The sequence below is a fragment of the Aegilops tauschii genome, chromosome 1, assembly GCF_002575655.3.
Source record: "Aegilops tauschii subsp. strangulata cultivar AL8/78 chromosome 1, Aet v6.0, whole genome shotgun sequence".
In the NCBI taxonomy this organism is placed as follows: Eukaryota; Viridiplantae; Streptophyta; class Magnoliopsida; order Poales; family Poaceae; genus Aegilops; species Aegilops tauschii.
Genome location: NC_053035.3, coordinates 219,582,828 through 219,603,592, shown reverse-complemented (window position 1 = coordinate 219,603,592; position 20,765 = coordinate 219,582,828). Strand labels below are relative to the sequence as shown.

General features: G+C 49.5%; 1 protein-coding gene across 1 annotated transcript; it reads right to left on the bottom strand.

Annotated features, from left to right (window-relative positions):
* Positions 1 to 13,725: 13,725 nt before the first annotated feature.
* On the bottom strand, positions 13,726 to 14,169 carry LOC109770061 (uncharacterized). Its single transcript, XM_020328767.1, has one exon. The coding sequence runs from the start codon at positions 14,167 to 14,169 to the stop codon at positions 13,726 to 13,728; it is 444 nt and encodes a 147-aa protein (XP_020184356.1).
* Positions 14,170 to 20,765: the final 6,596 nt, after the last annotated feature.

The window sequence follows — 20,765 nt, the reverse complement described above, 5'->3', positions numbered from 1 at the left end:
GCTTTGGATCATCTTAGAGACAAGATACCAACTATCCTATGTGACCCTGAGAAGATATATCCTCCAGCCTTCTTCAATGTGATGGTGCATTTGGTTGTTCATCTACCTGATGAGGCACTACTTAGAGGTCCAGTACAGTATGGCTGGATGTACCCTATTGAAAGGCGGCTAGGCACTTTCAAGGGCTATGTTAGGAACAGAGCTAGACCTGAGGGTTCCATTGCAGAGGCCTACATTGCTACAGAAGCGTTGACATTCTGCTCAAAATACATTGAAACAGCTGATCAGCTTAGCAAAGAGGTGGGTGAAGACAATCCCGGGCTCAATGTTTTCGATTATTCTGTTCGAGTTACAGGGAAGAGTCGACAAGACGACAAACCTAAAGATTTGGACAAAATGGTTTGGTATGTGTTGAATAACTATCCTGAGATACTACCTTATATCCAGTAAGTGCTAAGTACTGCAGCTTATACATCATAATCTACTAAACTTGCAGCACATTCTTATATATTTAGATGTTTGATGCGATCACTATGTTGTGCAGCATCTACAAAAAGGAGTTACTGCCACAAAATCCAAGAAACATTGCCAAACTGGTTATGGCGGGACTTCCTAAATGGTTCAAGAGCCATGTAAGCTTTTGAATTGCACTGTCAGTTTTTTTAATATATTGAGTACATAAGATGATCAGCTTGTCTATTTTCTAACCATAGGTTAAGAAGATGCGGGAGGATGGGCAGGCAGTTGATGATGCCCTTTACTCACTAGCAATGGGTCCTGATACTTGGGTAAGACATTATGAATCTTGCGTTGTTGGAGATGTGCGCTACAACACCCTTGCACGCGATGAAGGCAGGAAGACACAAAACAGTGCCATCATGAGCACGGATACGTACGACAAAAAGACAACTGAAATGTATGCTAACATAACAGACATTGTTCAGTTGCAGTATATCTCCAGTTTCGAGGATCATTAGTGTGTGGTTCTGTTGTGCTGTCGTTGGTATAATCTGTTTTCCAGGATCGCAAAACCCAAAGCTGATGAATATTTCAAATCCATCAATGTCAAGGCGGCGTACCAGACCAATGAGCCATTTATTTTGGAAAATCAAGCAACACAGATATTTTTCTTGTAAGAAACATTTGCACGTAGCGATGACTGGTGAGTATTGCAAAGGTTTGAGCAGAGGAATCCGTTTAATGAAGTTGCACAACAAGATGATGCTTACACTGCTCCTGATGTACAAGATAACACATATGTTCCTAATATCTTTGAGAACCATCACGTCAATGACGCTGACGAAAAGATTATCTGTCGTGTTGTGGACATACAAGAGTTGATCAAGAAGAAGCCAACGTTCGAGGACATTGAGGATGCAGAAGAAGATGACACCATGGGGAATTACGATTCAAATGATACACATGGCAAAGATGTTGACACTGCTGCTGCCGATGATGATTAGATTGCTTTTGTCGTATTTTCCTGTCAGAAGACGTTTTTTTATCTACTATGTGAAATTGTGTTTGCTATGACAACTGAAACCTGATGAACGTGTTGTTTAGTATTTTGTTGTGAGAACATCACTTGTTATGTATGCTGATTTGTGTTTGGTGATTGTATGACGACTAAAACATGATGACGTTGTTGTTTAGTTGTACTCATATTTGGCTGTGAAACTTGAATTTGATGACATAGTTTGCTGTTGGACTGCAATTTGCTCGACGTCTTCGAATGGGAACAAAGCCGACCCGACAGGGCCTCTTCTAATTTATTTATTTATTTATGAGGAAAAGGGGATACCCCCTGATTTCCGTTAATAGAAATAATTAGATGTTCAAAACACTACGCCCAGCCTGCTACACAGGTTTTATTCATTACTAGTTTTAGCAAAGTGCTCATGTCATAGCCACTGAATACATCACGAGTGCTACATACACTGCAAATAAAGAGACAATCATCCTACAAAGCACATCGATTTTGCCGATTATCTTCACAAGCTCTTTCATCTCCTCATTGCTGTCAAGGACGTTCAGCAGCTGTTGCTTGGCCATGATCATAGGAACTGCATCTTTAACCTTCTGCTCTGCATCTTCCACTTCTGTCATTCCTTCAGTTACTTGTCCAACACCCCAACCTGCTGGTATTGGGATTCCTCGGCTAACCAAATAATTAGCGTAGTTGCATTCCCCCACATCACCATCTTCCCAAAATACAAATCACATGAATATTCCCTTTTCTGCACGAATCAAATTGGAAGATCATCCACCAAACTATTAAAAAAATCAGCAACTGAAAGCAGCAGAACAACACTTAAACATATTATTACCCCATGATTCGGGCATTTCTAGAAGACTTGGCCAGGGTTGAGGATTGTGGTTGAGACGCGATGGATGACTCTGCGTGATTTGCAGCAGTGGCACCACACCAATGGCAGCAGGTTGCGATGAGCAACCGGCTGCGGTGCGTGTCCCGGTGGGGTGTGATGAGACCCACAGGTGATGGTACGGGTGGCGACTTGGCGCATATCTGGTTGTTGCCTACTGAAGAGCAGGTGGACGAGCAACCAGTGGACATGGTTGCTACGGCCAGAGCTTCTGATGCTAGGCAGAGTAAGTAGAGAAGAGGAGAAGCGAATGTTGGATATGTCAGTTTCATTACTTGCAGAGTAGCATAGCACCATATATAGTCATAGTCTACATTAACCAGCTACAGGAGCACGTCCCTATTTTTTCTAAAACTCAGCAACGTGTCTTTACTGGTACACTAACTTGTTCTGTACGCCTTCTCAAGTCTTTGATTTTCTTTTTTTTTGGCGAGGAAGGAAGGAGGACAAAATTGAGAGTTCCTGGGACTCGAACCCAAGACATCTCGGTTGAAAACCAAGGATACTAGTCACTTATGTGGCGAATGTTCCCTGGGAGGAGGACGGCAGATGAACGCATTTTCCTCGCAATTTTAGTTGCGACACAAGATCGAATGTGGTCGCAATTTCGGGAATGTTATCAGGCGAACGAGCCCAGTTTTTCTTTTCTTCCTATCTATAAAAAGTATGCTACTTGGTGTCGGCTTAGTCAACAAATGATTGTGCCAACCTTGACTGTTGGATTGACATTCAATGTCTATCGTGTTTCTTCAGTCTCTTCTTCCTCCAGCCGCCAAAGCCAAACCAGCGCCGGTAGGACTGCCTGCTCCCACCTCCCACGGCTGGCTGTGCTGCCGCACACGCATCATGGCCACATCGCACCCTAAAACTCTGCGCATCTTCCCCGGCTCCTGTTCGTTCCCGTCCGAGGCCTCACCATCGTCCTACGCCTTGGTTCGCTCGCCGCGGCGCCGCCCTCCGGTGTTGTCAACATGGTCAACAACCGAGAGGAATAAGGAGACGACTGTACATGGGGAGGATGACAGTAGGGACTCAGCAGCGCGTGCAGTAATTTTGTTTTTTGGGACGGAGAAGGGTATCAACTGGGTTGTGCGGGAGCTGTGGCCCGTCTAGCCCAGGCTTTTATTTCATATGTTTAGCACATGACCAGTCCAGTTTGTTTTTTTTCTTTCTGAAAATGGCTAGCCAGCTATTTTGTTTTTTGCAGAATAACCAATATAGGCCTACTTGCTTTTCTACGCCCTGTTGGGCTGGAAATCTTTCAAGACAAGGAGGGATGCATTTTGCCCAGAAAATGGTCTATAAGTAATAAGAAATGGCCTATAAGTAATAATAAATGGTCTGTAATCTATACCTACTAATAAAGCAAGGTGCGTTTCTCCAATTTTTTCATCCGTTCACCACTATAATATTTTTTATTTCTATTCGAGGTGGTACTAAACTTTTGTACTCCATCTGTTACCAAAGGAAAAATGATTTGCGGACAACTTCGTACTTGGGCCGCGCGCCCTATGGCCCAGTAAAGTCACCCATTTTTTCCCGCCCACGCAGCAATAAAGAAATCCTATTTTCCGCTCAATGCGGCATATAGTTTTAGCTACGCACAGGGCGACCAAGACATGGCGGCCCATTTTCGTTTGTGTTTTGTTTCAAATTTTCTTTTTCTCTTTCTTTCTCTTTTTATTTCCTGTTTCTTTTATTTTTCCCATTGCAAGTATACTTTACATTGTTTTCTGAAGTTCCAAAATTTTCAAAAAATGTTTGCAGTTTCAATTTTTATTCGCAATTTCGTAAAAAGTTACGAATTACAAAAATGTGTTCCTATTTTAAAAAAGTTTCTATTTTTGTCGTGCCAAAATATGTTCAGAATTTAAAAAATATTCCCATTTAAGTAAAATGTTCGTATTTTCCAAAAAAATCAAGATTTAAACAAATGCATTTAAAAAATGTTCCAAATTCGAAAAATATTCTTGATTTACATATAGGTTTAAAAATTGAAAAGAATGTTTGCATTAAAGAAACACATTTTCTAAAATTCTTTTGCATGTTTAACACATCTTCCCATTTAAAAAAATTGTTCACAACGTAAAAACATTCATATTTTTATAAGAATGGCCATGTATTTAAGAAATGTATGCGAATTTCAGGAAATGTTCTTTTCAACTTTTTTGTTCTTTCTTTGTCCAAAAATGTATGGAATTTTCAAAAAATGTTCAAGATTTGGAAAATTGTTCACGTTGCCAAGTATATTTGGTAGTTCATGTTATGAATTCCAAAATTGTGTTCCTATTTAAAAAATGTTTGAAATTTTAAATATTTGTCATTCTGATTTCTTTTTAGAATTTTAAAAATTATTCCCATTTTTTGGAAAATGTTTGGGTTTTCCCAAATTTGTTCAAGATTTAAAAATGTTACAAATTTGGAAAATATTCTTCTTTTAGTGATATGTTCAAAAATTGAAAATATTTTTTGCATTACAAGACACATTTTCTAAATTTCTTCCATATGTTCAAAACATGTTCCCGTTGCCAAATATTGTTCACAACTTCAAAAAAACCGTATTTTTATAAAACGTTCATGCTTTTAAGAAATGTTTGTGAATTTCAACAAATGTTCCGTTCAAATTTTTTGTTCGTCTTTTTAAAATATGTGGAATTTTTGAAAAAAATCGTAATTTGGAAAATTGTTCACGTTGCAAAGGTTATTTGGCATTTCATAGTTATTAGTTTTTTAAAAGTTCAAAAAAAGTTTCGAATCTGACATTGCACTAGATTCTTTAATATTAACGATAACCATTGGTTAGAAGAGCGCATTTGTTTGAGTGGCTTGCAACATATGGTCGGGTCCTTGAGGTCGTCATTTCGATCAGTCCCATACTGGGCCTGCTCCGCATCCGGTGCATCAAGCTAAGTCGGCTTGTTTAGAATAAGGAACACCATAAATTATTGACAGTGGTAGCTTCCATGCGTCAATAAAAAAGAATATGCTGGTTAATTATAATTGAAACAAATTATGGGCACGTGCCAATAAAAAAAGAATATATTGGTTTGGCTCTAATTAAAGGGTGTCATGTTGAACTAGAGAACACGGACATGTGGGGGTCTTGATCCATTCTTATATTAAGCTAGAGGCATGTAATTTTATCCTCCCGTTGCAATGCACGGGCATGTGTGCTAGTATGAAATAATATAGCAAACAGGCAATTAGTTGCAAAATACTTTTTTCTTTCGGATTTTGATATTTTAAATTTCATTGTTTTTGTGCGGGTAAAATTTCATTGAATTTAAATTAAGGTATATTCAGTTTTAAAATTAATTTGAATCTGGCTAGAAATTTCAGGCTGTATGCTGTTTGGGACAGATTTGGAGGCAGACTTGTGGGTCTACTAGGTTGACGTGTACGAAAGGCTTTGTCAACTTAGTCCACAAACGATTCTAGCAGCAGTGTTACTTCTGCAATATCTGAGCTTCTTCCTCCAGCCGCCCAAACCAGTGCCGGTGGGACTGTCTGCTCCCGCCTCCCGTGGCCGGCTATGGTGCCGCACAGGCCGCACCGCCCCACCCTACTCCATTGCTGGCCAGGCCATTCCTCTACTCACCCGCACCTCCTGTTATTTTCCGGTGACGGCAGCCGGACTAGTAAACCCTCGTACTCCCCACCGCGTGGGCAACCACTGCCGAGTCTTCCCCGGCTCCGTGTCGTTCCCTTCCTAGGCCTCACCGTCGTCCACTGCCATGGTGCTCTTGGCGCGGCCTGGTCAACGTGGTCAACGAACGACATCCATCGGACGTGGACTGTATGTGGAGAGGCTGACAGTTGGGTCCACGGCCGCACACAAGGAAATGCCTCCTTATTACGCGCAAAATAATGATTCCTCCACTTGACATCTGGGACCCACCGGAAGGGCCTTTGTATTTCGTGAAAAGAACGTTCCCCCCGCTGACAGGTCGGACCCACCAGCTATATCTTCGCACGCAAGGAAGTGCCTCCTTATTACGCTCAAAAAAAATGAATACTCCCCCTACTAGCTGGAACTCAGCATAGTGGGAGGCTGACTTGTGGGCCTACTAAGTTGACGGGCATGGAGGGCTTTGTCAAATTAGTCAATATGAACGATTCTAGCTCCAGTTACCGTACGATGTTCATCCAACGGCCGTAGTGCTTCTTCAACCTCTGGTCTTCTTGCTCCAGCCGCCCAAACCAGCGCCGGTCATGACACGTGCTCCTGCCTCCCGTGGCCGGCTGTGATGCCGCGGAGGCCTCACCGCCCCCTACTACTCCCACCACTAGCCAGGCCATCCCTCTACTCACTCACACCCCCTGTTATTCTACGGCGACGGCAACCTCACACTGCATCCAAACCAGTGAACCCTCGTACTCCTCTCCACGTAGGCATCCACTGCTGCGTCTTCCCCGGCTCCGCGTCGTCCCCTTCCTAGGCCTCGCCGTCGTCCACCGCCTTGGTGCTCTCGACGCGGCATGGTCAATGTGGTCAATGACCGACTTCCATCGGAAGAGTACTGTACGTGGAGAGGCTGATAGCTGGGTCCATGGCCGCAACAAGGAAGTGCCTCCTTATTACGCGGAAAATAATGATTCCTCCACCAGACAGTAGGGACCCACCGGACAGGCCACCGTATTTCGGGAAAAAAACGTTTCCCCCCTGACTGCTGGGACCTACCAGCTACATCTTCGTACGCAAGGAAGTGCGTCCATATTACGGGCAAAAAAAAACGATTCTTCCCCTGACTGTTGGGACCCACCAGCTACATCTTTGCATGCAAGGAAGTGCCAGACAATCAGGACCCACCTGGTTGAAGCGTACGTAGCGTTGTCATTCTGATCGCGAACGTGTACGTACATGCTGGTCGATGTAGAGGCGCGCACGTGTCGTAGTTGAGGCGCACACGTAGCATGTACACGTACGTACAGCGGCCAGGGTGCAAGAAAGAAAATACGGCCACATATGTACATACGGGCAGGGTCTCGAACGCCTACTCGCGCATACGTATGGCCAGGGCTCGTGTACATGGCTGGGTCGGAATGGAGAAACTGCATCGTCGTCATGTTCATGAGGAGACAACCGGCTGGGTCGGAACGGAATGCATCGTCGTGTTCATTGGGAGGGCTTGGACGGAACAACCGTTGGAAACAAGGCCTAGCGTACCGCAGAATGGAGGAAACGACCTTGTGTTTGACCGGCCACGATTGAAATGGGATCCCGTTCATCGGAAGGGGTCTGGCGTACTACAAAACGGAGGAAACAGACTTCTGTTGGAACTCCTACGGTCGAAACGGGGTCCTGTTGATCAAGAGGGGTGTGGCATACCGCAAAACGGAGGAAACAGACTTGTGTTGGAGCGCTACGGTCAAAACGGGGGTCCTATTCATCGGGAGGGGTGTGGCGTACCACAAAACAGGACACCACAGAATACTGTTCATCTCCACAGTTGACCCCCTCCAGCCTCCATGGGCTACTGTTCATCCACCGTCGACCTCCTCTAGCCTCCACCTGCGACTGTTCATCCATGGGCTCCTGTTCATCCAGCCTCCATCGCGCGCTCCTCCACCGGCTACTGTTCAACCAGCCCTCTCCACGGGGTCCTGTTCAACCACCCCTCCATGGTCTACTGTTCATCCAGCCCTCCACCGGCTATTGTTCAACCAGCCCTCCACGGGGTCGTCCTGTTCATCCAGCTCTCCACGGGGTCCTGTTCATCCACGCCCAATCGGCTCGACCGATCGGGGTCCTGTTCATCCAACGGCAACACCAGGGGGTCCTGTTCATCCAACCCCCCACCGGGAACTGTTCATCCAACCCCCCAACAACGCTCACTGTTCATCAACGGAAGCGAGGCAGCAGGTTCGATTAGCTTCAATTAGCAGCAATAGCGAATGAAGGAATCGCTCGATCGGGTTCAGTAACGCGTAGCCTGCAGTGCAACCGCTCGGGTTCAATAGGCGAACGCCTCTCTCGGGTTCAGTTAGTGCCCAATGCCTCGCACCCACGCGCGTACGTGTATGAGAGAAACGCACATCACTCGGCCCCCGACCACCCACTGCAACCGGGAAATCCCCGATATTTTCCTGGCCCTCGCTTCTACCATGATTTTTTTCGTCATGCACAGCCCAAAGAATGTCATGCAGCTGCGTTTCCGGCCCACCCATGATGAAAAGCCCATTTTATGTCACAATTTTTTGTCATAGAAGTAGGAGCCAACAACATCTATGATGATACCGGGTTTTGTCACAATTATCGTCATAGAAGTGTCATAAATATGACATAATTTTTTTTCGTTCGGCCCAAAATGTCACGGATGTCTTTTTTGTAGTGTATACTACACTGTGCAACTCTGCCTTCGGCATGGCGAGAAGGTCTCCCACAAGATTGTGGAATATGAGGGCCTGATCGCTGGCCTCAAGGCTGTGGCGGCCCTAGGGATCAAGCGTCTCACCATCAAGGGTGACTCTCAGCTCCTCGTCAACTTCTCCAACAAGGAATACAAGCCTAAGGACGAGCACATGGAGGCATACCTAGAAGAGGTACACAAGATTGAAAAATGATTCTTGGGCTAGGAATTACAGCATGTCCCTTGTGGCATGAACAGGGAGGCGAACGACATCGCCAAGAGGGCATCCCAACGCGAGCCCCAGAAGCCTGGTGTCTTCGAGGAACAGCTCTTCAAGCCATCGGTAGCTCCCCCCTGCAGGCCCGGTGCTCCTTTGGGAGGAACCACCCCTAGCCCCCTCCTCGGGCACCCCGGCCAGCGGCTCGATCTTAGGAGCCCGCCTGCTCTGGGCGCTGGAACCTCAGGAGGGCTGCTGGACCCAAGAGTTCAAGGCATACCTACTTCGGGGCACCCTGCCGGAAAAGGAGGAAGATGCGGAATGCGTGGCTTGTCAAGCCACCGCTTATTGCTTGCAGGATGACGAACTCTACTGAAGGTGCCCCAACGATGTCTTGCTGCAGTGCATATCCAAGGAGCAAGGGCACGAATTGCTGGCTCACATCCACGACGGGGATTGCGGACACCATTCTTCCTCGTGCACCATCATGGGCAAGGTGTTCCGTAGCGGGTTCTCTCGAGAAAAATAGCACACAACGGGTAGACAAATTACTATTAGGCAATTGATAGAAGTTCAAATAATTATGACGATATCCAAGAAATGATCATTACATAGGCATCATGTCCAATATTAGTAGATCGACTCCTGCCTGCATCTACTACTATTACTCCACACATCGACCGCTATCCAGCATGCATCTAGTGTATTAAGTTCATCGAGAAACGAGTAATGCAATAAGAATGATGACATGATGTAGGCAAGATCTATTGATGTAGGAATAGACCCCACTGGGATTGAGCACCGTAAGATCTAACCCATCACAAAGCACCTCTCCCATGGCAAGAAAAATCGATCTAGTCGGCCTAACTAAACCAAAGATTCGAAGAACAAATACGAGTGTCGGATTCAGGGCTCCGCAGACCCAAGAAAGGTTTGAACTCTGGGCGTGTGCGAAGAACTCAACCTCTCCAACCAACCAGCTCGTCGCCCCCATGGCCTAGCTCGATGAACAAGGAAGAAGATGGACACGGCAGTTTTACCCAGGTTCGGGCCACCTTGCGGTGTAAGACACTACTCCTACTTTGTGGTGGATTTGCCTCATGAGGGGCTAAGGATGAACTAGTAAAAGGGAAGAACAACCTCGCGAGGTCTGCTCTGGTGATGCTGGAAGGGATCCTGTGCTATGGTGGTTGGTAACCCATATTTATAGTGACCTCGGTCCTACTCCCCCAAAACATAGGAAGGAAGGGATCTCAAAGTGGCCAATTTGAAAGCGGACAAGTAGTACATCTTATCCTGATGAAAGGTGGTCTTCGCCTGCAAATCTTCTGGTCGTGACGCTGCGGTGGGCTCGGTAATGACATCCTTCCTGCCGTCCTGGAGGTCTTGGTCTTGTTGGACTGGAATGGAGACCTTTTTCTGATTCCTCGGGAACCCACGCCTGTGCTTGCCTCCTTAGCACCAAAGGGGAAACTGGCTCCTCTATGCCTGCTGGCGCCCGCTTGGCCTTGGTCGTCATGGCTTGCGTCACCCCAACCTCATGAGGTTGGACATCTGCATAGAAATCTCTACTCCTCAGGAGGCAGCCTGGGAAGGCCGCTCCCTCCAGAGGTCTTGATGTCACCTGCGTCACGAGGCTTGGCCCCTCGTGAGGGTCTTGTCTTGATGGTCTTGTACCGTACCAGGCCTTCGATAGAGTGGGCCGCAGGCAGGGAAGTCTGGGTACCGTGGTTCCCAGAACGCCGAAAGTAGCCCCCAGGCCCAAGGCGCGCTCGGTCTTGGCTTTGAGGTGAAGCCAAAGGGCAAGGGCGAAGCACCGCGGGCCCCATCACCTGCGGACCAAGCTGATGCGTGGCGCTTGATGGGATGTGAGCTTCTCCACTTCCCCATGCCGCCTCGGCAACTGGCCGACTTGATAATTGCCTGGCGCATGCAGAAAGGCCATCATTGCTTAGAGCATGAGAGGCCGGCGGTTAGCCTTCCTCCGGCTATAAATGGGAGAGGGGGCAGAGCCCCCACCTCATCTTCATCTTCTCGCCTCTTGCTCCTCCTTCTTTGTTCTGCCATCTTGCCAGGGAGGAGGTAGTGAGGAGGTTCTTCGCCGCGGAGAAGGGAAAGTCCCCGAAGGAAGGATCAGGATCGTCGTCGCCGAAGAGAGGCCGCGGCCGTCCCCGTAAGTACGCCGCGATGCCAGCGGTGGCTCCCCGAGGGCATGGGCGCACCCCCTCGAAGGCTCGCGTCGCCTTCGGCAGTCGTGGGGGTGCTCCTTCCCGTGGCGGAAGTTGCCGCCGCTGGGTTGGCCCCAGCAACGAGGGTAGGCATGTGGCAGCCGTTCGGCCACCGCGTCCGCAATCCCATTCGCTGACGTGTCCTCGGAGTTCGTGGTGTGGGCGGAGAGGCCCGCGGGTGTCTAATTCCAGCTCCCATGCTTCTTTGCGGGCGCGCTGTCGGCTAGGGGATCTGGTGGCCTCTGGCTGCAGGGCGATGGCTGCTGCAGCAGGGACTCATGGGTGGAGGTCGAGGTCACCCCCGCCGGCAACATGTTCCTGAACCGCGGGTGGCAGCCGTTTGCCCGTGCACGCGGCCTGCAGGGGAGGTGTTACTTCCACTTCAGGTACAACGGTGCTGCGACCCTCTATGTCTGGGTCTTCGGGGAAGATGGCAAGCACCTGGGGTGCTGCCCGGGGAGCGACAGCGATGGCGATGATGTCCACCTCTCCGAAGACGATGGCTAGAGGGGCGGTAGCATCTCCGGCGGTGAGCTTTCCCTTGGCAACGTTCGCGATGCCTCCAGCAGCGGCGTCTCCTCCGTTGGGGAGAGCACGAGCGACGACGACTACGTCGAGCCGCCACGCCACCGAGCTTGTACCAGGGAGGGCAACGAGCCGCCTCGCCGCCGCACCCCAGTGAAGCAGGAGGAGGACTCCGACTGTACGCGGGCATTGTTGGAGCCGGGTCTTAGGAGCCCCGGTAGTCACGCGGCCGCTCTTGCTTCTTTCTTTTCCTGCATGAATAAGTAGAAAGCCTTGCCGGGACATGTAATGAACCATGGCGCTTGCGCTGTTATATTATCATTTTTATATTGCATCCTGCCATCCGTGTTACTACTGATTGATGGGTTCTTGCTGATCGTGATTGGGATGACTTAGCTTAGTGTGCTTGCGGTAGATTCCCATGCTGCGAGAGCGTGCTTCTCTCGAGCTCGGACCTCTTGCGCGCCCTTCGTTCCGGAGAGGTCTTACCAGGGGTTCCTTCTTGAGGATTCGGAAGTCCTCAGGCCTCGGAAGGCACCCTGTGGCTGCGAGGTTAGGGGACCTCCAGAGATGTCGTGCCTCGCACGAGCCCCTCAGTGCGGGCTAGTCGCCACTGGTACACCGTGTCGCAATGTATGGAGCCACGGACTCAGGAGGGAGTGTGTGCCCGTTGGCTCATTTAAGAGCGTCGCGCAAGGATTAAGAGGCCAAAGGCTAGGACACCAAGGCTTTGGCGAGGTGTGTTTCTGAGGCCCAAGCGCACATACCGTGCCCAGCCCGCACGCGCGAAACGCACGAGGGAGAGTGATGGGCAACTGCCACTCTCCCTAAAGCGAGGCCTGAAAGAGCGAATGCCGCGAGAAGAAAAAAATTCCCAACCTTTTCAAAATAAAGACTCAAGAACTTCAAATTTCATTCCAAGAAGTGGCAAATCAGCTACATAAAGCAAGCAAAAGAACATCTGTGTCCGGCACATACACTAGTCTTCTGGTCTTCCAGCCAGCACGGAGCATGGGGCTTCCACTAGGACATGGGTGGGAGCCCCCGTGAGGCCCAGGGGCGGCACTCAAGAGACTCCAGGGCATGTACCGCCCCAATCATTATTATGTGAGAATGTCACGGGCGGAGACTCGAGGGGTGCATCACGCTTGTTGGTCACGGATAGAACTTCTGGAGGTGCTGGATGTTCCAGGCATTCTAGATGGGGACCTCGTCTTGTGTCTCCAGGTGCACCGCACTAGCCTTGGAGACACGAGCGATCCTGAATGGGCCCTACCACATAGGCGAGAGCTTGTGAAGCCCCTCCCTAGAGAGCACCCGCCTCAGGACGAGGTCGCCCACCTCAAGGGTCCTGGAGCGGACGCTACGGTAGTGATACCGCCACAGCACCTGCTGGTACCTCGCGGAACGGAGCAAGGCTTGGTGGCGGCCCTCCTGCCCGAGCATGAGGTCCATCCCCCGCGAGGCGTCCTGGTGTGCCTCGTCAAACGCCAAGACCCAGGGGGAGCGATGTTTGACCTCATGAGAGAGGACCGCCTCAGCCCCGTAGACGAGGAAGAATGGGGTCTCGCCGGTGAGCTTAGTCGCGGTGGTGCGGATGGACCACAGCACGGCCTGAAGCTCATCGAGCCAACCCCTGCCACATGCCTCGAGTTTCTTCTTGAAGCGCCTCGCCTTGAGGCCCATCAAGACCTCCGCATTGGCGCGCTCGGCTTGGCCGTTACTCCATGGGTGCGCCACCGAAGCGTAACATATCTACGTTCCAAGATTAGCATAATATGTTTTGAAGAGGTTGCTCGTGAACTGAGAGCCATTGTTAGTGGGACCCCAAAGCGGCTCACAAGGCCCTTTACGAACTTGACGGCTGAGCCAGCTGGGATGGTGCGCACGGGCTCCACCTCCGCCCACTTGGTGAACTTGTCGATGGCGACGTAGAGGTAGCGGTAGCCCCCGGCTGCTCGAGGTAACGGGCCCAGGATATCGAGCCCCTAGAATGCGAACGACCAAGAGAGCGGGATGGTCTAGAGGCCCTGAGTGGGCTGGTGGATCTGTTTGGCATGGAATTCACATGCCTCGCAGGATCTCACTAGCTCAGTGGCATCGTTGAGCGTCGTGGGCCAGTATAACCCGCTGCGGAACGCCTTGCCCATGAGGGTGCATGACAAAGAGTGATGCCCACAATCCCCTCTATGGATGTCGGCCAGCAGCTCGCGCCCCTGCTCCTTGGAGATGCACTGTAGAGAGACGTCGTTTGGGCGCCTTTGATAAAGCTCGCCGTTCTGGATGCAGTAAGTGGTGGCCAGGCGGGCCACGCGTTCTGCGTCTTCCTCCTTCTCCGACAAGGTGCCTCGGAGCAGGTACGCCTTGAAATCCTCGGTCCAGCACCCCTCTTGAGGTTCGAGCGCAAGGAGCAGGCGAGCTCCAGAGGTTGGACCGCAGGCTGGGGCGCCAGAGGATGGTGCCATGGGCGATTCCTCCTAAAGCAGCGCCGGGCCTGCAGTGGGGGGAGCCGCCGATGGCTTGAATAGCCACTCTTTGAAGACGCCAGACTTCCGGGGTTCACGCCGGGACGCCCTCTTGGCGATGTCGTCCGCCTCCTTGTTCGTGCCACGTGGTACGTGCTGCAATTCCAATCCCAAGAATCATTTTTTAATCTTGCGTACCTCTTCTAGGTATGCCTCCATGTGCTCGCCTTTAGCCTTGTACTCCTTGTTGGTGAAGTTGAAGAGGAGCTGACAGTCGCCCTTGGTGGTGAGACGCCTGACCCCTAGGGCCACAGTGGCCTTGAGGCCGGCGATCAGGCCCTCGTATTTTGCAATGTTGTAGGAGACATTCTCACCATACTGGAAGCAGAGTTGCATGGCGTAGTAGAGCTTGTCCTAGGTAGGTGAGATGAGCACGGCTCCAGCCCCCGCGTCGTGGCGTGCGAACGCGCCGTCAAAGTACATGACCCAGCCATCCGATGCCTCGTCTCCGGGAGTGAGGGAATGGTCTTCGCCCACCCCTTGGTAAGGGGTGTCAGTCCATTCTACCTGAATGACAGCGAGTGACATGCCCTTGATCACCCTGGTGGTGCTGAACTCTAGTTGGAACGCCTGCAGCTCGATGTTCCACTCAGCAACCCTTCCCGCGGCGTTGGGGCTCCGGAGCACCTTCTCCAGGGGGTATGTAGAGACGACTTTGATGCGGTGGCCTTGGAAGTAGTGGCGCAGCTTCCTAGAGGTGATGAGGAGCACGAGCAGGAGCTTCTGCGGCATGGGGTAGCGTGCTCACGCGTCACGCAGCACCGTGCTGAGAAAGTACACGGGGTGCTCGACGAGGGAAGAGGCGTCAACGGCGTACTGCCCTTCTTGAGATGAGGGAGCCTCGGGAGGCTTGCCGTCCGGTGGGGTAGTCGGGGCCTCAGGAGCGCTGCTCTGAGGGGCGATGGCGCGGTCGGGCGCGGAGCACTACGCCGCACACCCGCATCCGTGCGCTCCTCCCCGACCGCCACGAGTGTCGCGCTGGCCGAGTGGAGTGTGGCAGCCAGGTAAAGCACCAGGGGCTAGAGAGGGCGAGGCGCCACCATCACTGGCAGGCTGGATAGGTACCACTTGAGGTCTTGGAAGGCCGCCTCGGCCTCCGGAGTCCATTCGAACGGGCCCTTCTTTTTAATCAGCTTGAAGAACGGGAGGGCTCGCTCGCCAAGCTTGGAGATGAAGTGCCCCAATGAAGTTACGCAACCCGTGAGCTTCTGCATCTCCTTGACGGTCTACGACAGGCTCATCCTCTCTATCGCCTTGATCTTCTCTGGGTTAACTTCGATCCCCCGGTGTGACACCAGGAAACCCAGCAGCTTGCCGGACGGGACGCCGAACACGCATTTCTCCAGATTGAGGCGCGGGTTTACCTTGCGCAGGTTAGCGAACACCTCTTCCAAATCTTTGACATGGGTCCTTGCTTCCTCTGATTTGACCACTATGTCGTCGACGTATGCCTCGGCATTTCTCCTGAGCTACCGGCCCAAGGCAATGTGCATCAACCGCTTGAAGGTTGCGCCGACATTGTGCAGCCCGAATGGCATGCAAGTGTAGCAATATACCCCGCACAGGGTCAGGAAGGCTGTCTTCTCAATGTCTTGCACCGCCATCTTGATTTGGTGGTAGCCCGAGAAGGCGTCCAGGAACCACAGCAAGTCACACTCGGTGGTGGAGTCGACGATCTGGTCGATGCGCGGAAATGGGAAAGGGTCCTAAGGGCAAGCTTTGTTGAGGCTCATGAAGTCAACGCACATGCGTTCCTTCCTGCCCTTCTTGGGAACAATGACCGGATTGGCCAGCCAATCTGGGTGCCGCACTTCCTGAATGATGCCAGCTTCTTGCATCTTGTGGACCTCCTAGACGATGAACGACTACTTCTCTAGGGCTTGCCGCCGCGCCTTCTGCTTCACCGGGCGCGCACCGGGGCACACCATCAAATGGTGCTCGATCACATCTCATGGGACGCCGACCAGGTCCGTTGCCTTCCATGTGAACACATCCTTGTTCGTGCGGAGGAAACCGACCAACGCCTCTTCCTCGTCCGGAGAGAGGCTGGCGCCTACGGTGAAGGTGGGGCCTGAGCCCCCTTGCCGACTGGCACTTGCTTCGTCTCGGCCCGGTCTTGAGAGAACAACTATTTCTTCTTTACGGGCGCAGCTTCCGAGATTTCCAGGGTGCCTTTGGCGCCTGCTTGCGTGGCTGCCGCGGCCTTGAAGGCAAACTTGAGGGCCAGAATTGCATCCTGGGTGTCCCCCATCACAGTGAGGATGTTGCTGCTCCCCAGCATCTTGATGACGTTGTAGCTAGGGTGCGTAGCTGCCATGAACTTGGCAAGGGCCAGATACCCAAGGATGGCATTTTATGGGAGGCTGATGTGGGCGACGTCGAAGTCGATGAGCTCGGTGCGGTAGTTGTCGCGCGTGCCGAAGGTGACAGGGAGGCGGATATGCCCCAGAGGAATGGTGGAGCCGCCGACCACCCCTAAGAAGGGTCTAGTGGGGGCGAGCTGGTCATAAGGCACATGATGCTGATCGAAAGCTTCCACAAAGAGGACGTTGAGGCCAGCACCGCCATTGATGAGGGTCCTGTTGACTGCAACGTTGCTGATGGCGGGCGTGCAGAGCATGGGGAGCGCAGCGGCGCCGACTATGGTCCTGGGGTGATCCCTGAAGTCGAAGATGCTGTCGGTCTCGGGCGCCGCCCTGCTTGGAGGAGCCCCCTGCCGTGGTCGGGCGACCCCCACCTGTCGGAAGAGCTGCTTGATGTGGCGGCTTGAAGCCGGCGCCCGCGACCCGCCGATAATGGCCGCAATGGCGTGGGGCACTGGTGCCGCGAAGCGCGTGATGAACAGATCACGCAGCTCCTCCCAGGAGGCCACCGAAGACTCTGGCAAGCTGAGTAGCTAGGAGCTTGGCAAGCCCGTGAGGGCCATAGGGAGCCAGTTCGCCATGACCTTGTCATCGTTGCCCGCCGCCTAGATGGCCTCTGCTTACGCCCGAAGGAACTCCGTGAGGTCCGGCGCGCCGCCGTACCGCAGCGGCAACACCGATCTGAACATCAGCGGCTACCGCACCTGTCACAAGGAGGGGGAGAAAACTCGAAGGCACGCAATGCCTTCGAACGCGCCCGGCGGCCCAGGGGGCTGGGCGGCGCCTGCCATGGGAACCACGTAGCGCGGGTGGAGCGCAGCTGATGAGGAGGTGGACCTTCGACAACCCCTACCTGGCGCGCCAAATGTCGGATTCAGGGCTCCGCAGACCCAAGAAAGGTTCGAACTCTATCCAGCATGCATCTAGTGTATTAAGTTCATGGAGAAACGAGGTAATGCAATAAGAACGATGACATGATGTAGACAAGATCTATTCATGTAGGAATAGACCCCATCTTGTTATCCTTAATAGCAACGATACATACGTGTCATTTCCCCTCCGATCACTAGGATTGAGAACAGTAAGATCGAACCCATCACAAAGCACCTCTTCCCATGGCAAGAAAAATCGATCTAGTCGTCCTAACTAAACCAAAGATTCGAAGAAGAAATACGAGGCTATAAGAAATCATGCATATAAGAGATCAAAAGAAACTCAAATAACTTTCATGCATAAAAATATAGATCTGATCATAAACTCAAAGTTCGTCGGGTCCCAACAAACACACCACAAAAAGAGTTACATCAAATAGATCTCCAAGAGACCATTGTATTGAGAATCAGAAGAGAGAGAGAAAGCCATCTAGCTACTAACTACGGATCCGTAGGTCTACAATGAACTACTCACGCATCATCGGAGAGGCACCAATGAGGCTGATGAACCCCTCCTTGATGGTGTTTAGATTGGATCTGTGGTTTCTGGAACTTGCGGCAGCGGGAATTGTGTTTCGTCCACTCCCCTAGGGTTTTTGGAATATTGGGGTATTTGTAGAGCAAAGAGGCAGTGTGGGAGGCGGCCGAGGTGGGCATAACCCACCAGGACGCGCCTGTGCCCCCATGCGCGCCCAGGTGGGTTGTGCTCCCCTCGGAGGCCTCCTCTGGTACTTCCTTGGCCCAAAGTGTCTTCTACTCCAGAAAAATCACCAAAAAAATTCGCTGTGTTTGGACTCCATTTGGTGTTGATTTTCTGCAAAGTAACAAAACAAGCAAAAAACAGCAACTGGCATTGGGCACTATGTCAATAGGTTGGTCCCAAAAAATGATATAAAGTTGCTATAAAATGATGGTAAAACATCCAAGAATGATAATATAACAACATGGAACAATAAAAAATTATAGATACGTTGGAGACATATCAGCATCCCCAAGCTTAATTCCTGCTCGTCCTCGAGTAGGTCAATGATAAAAATAGATTTTTGGATGTGCTATGCTGCCTCACATGTTCATCATATATTCTTTTCTTTTGTGGCATGGACATTTGGACTTTATATGATTCAAAGCAATAGTCTAGTTTTGACATGAAGATATCAATACTCAAGCCTATTAACAAGCAACCATGTCTTTCAAACTATCAACAGTAAAGCAAGTTATCCCTAGCCCATTATGCTCAATCATTGATCCATTCATGAAACACACTCGCATATTAGCTACACCCAATGCTCAAGTACGATCATAGTGCCCCTTAGTTGGTGCTTTATGAGAGAAGATGGAGACTCAAACAATAAAAATTGCATAAAGTAAATAGAAGGGCCCTTCGCAGAGGGAAGTAGGGATTTGTAGAGGTGCTAGAGCTCAAAGCGAAAAAAGATAGAGATAAAACATTATGGGTGGCATGCCTTTCCTGTCAATGAAAATGATCGAGTAGTTCCCAATACTTTCCATACTAGATATATCATAGGCGGTTCCCAAAGAGAAAATAAAGTTTATTCCTTTTTCCACCATACTTTCACATTCCACGGCTAATCGAATCCACGGGTGCTGTCCATACCAACACTTCCCAAGGAATTTATTATTTGACAACATAAAGTAAATTCATTTTTCAATACGGGACTGAGCATCCCTAATACCTTTGCCGTACTCTCGTGTAATGACAAGTGAATAAACACTCATCTTGAGAATACCACATCTAGCATGGAAAAATATCAGCCACCCCCTACCGTTTCATGAGTGGTATGAGCACACAAAAGAGAAATTTATTTTGAAGATTAGAGATGGCACATACAAATTTGCTTAGAACGACAAAATAATACCACATATAGGTAGGTATAATGGACTCATATGGCAAAACTGGTTTAAGGATTTTGGATGCACAAGTCGTAATCATACTTAGTGCAAGTGAAGGCTAGCAAAAGATTGAGAAGCATCCAGCCAAGAAACGAAAAATCTCATAAGCGAGCATTAAGCATAACTAACATCGAATAATGCACCATAAGTAGGATGTAATTTCATTGCATAACTATTGACTTCGTACTTGCATAGGGAATCACAAACCTTAACACCAATATTCTTACTAAAGCATAATTACTCGTCAACATGACTCACATATTATATCATCATACCGCAAAACTATTACAAAGAACCAAGTTTTTTTGTCCAATGATCTTCATGAAAGTTATTTTATATCCCTCTTCAATATCTATCACTTTGGGACGAATTTCTTATGTTGCTTTTGATATCTCAAACAAATCTAAGTGAAGAACATGAGCATAAAAAATTTCCTTATCTCAAAATAATATAAGTGAAGCAAGAGAGAATTTCTGAATTTTTTTACTAACTCTCAAATAAATCTAAGTGAAGCATGAGAGCATTTCTTCAAAATACTAAAGCAAACCGTGCTAAAAAAGATACAATTGAAGCACTAGAGCAATTTCATAGCTCATAAAGATTTAAGTGAAGCATAGAGATCAATTCTAACAATTCATAGCATGATTTTGGCTCTCTCAAATAGGTGTGTCCAGCAAGGATAGATGACACAAAATAAAAATCAAACCAAGCAAAAACTCATATCATACTAGACGCTCCAAGCAAAACTCATGATATGTGACGAATAAAAATATAGCTCCAAGTAAAATACCGATGGTCTTTAGAAGAAAGAGGGGCTGCCACTCGGGCGTCCCCAAGCTTAGTTGCTTGCTTCTCTTTTAGATAATAGCTTGGGATGCCATGGGAATCCCCAATCTTAGGCTTTTCTTACTCCTTATTCCTTCATCCTTCGTTATCTCACCCAAAACTTGAAAACTTCAATCACACAAAACTCAACAAAACCTTCGTGAGATTCGTTAGTATAACAAAGAAAATCACTACTCTAAGTACTGTTGCAAACCCATTCATATTTTATTCTACATTATATCTACTGTATTCCAACTTTGCTATGGCTCATACCCCCCGATGGAGTCCATAGATTCATCAAAATAAGCACATAACGCAAAGAAAACAGAATCTGTCAAAAACAGACCAGTCTGTAGCAATCTGAAAACTTCGAATACTTCTGCAACTCCCAAAAATTCTCAACAATTAGGACAACATAGGCAATTTTTATATCAATCTTGTGTAAAAAAATTAACAATTTTTCGTCGCTTTTGTGATTTTTCAAAATTATTTTACTGGACGCAAA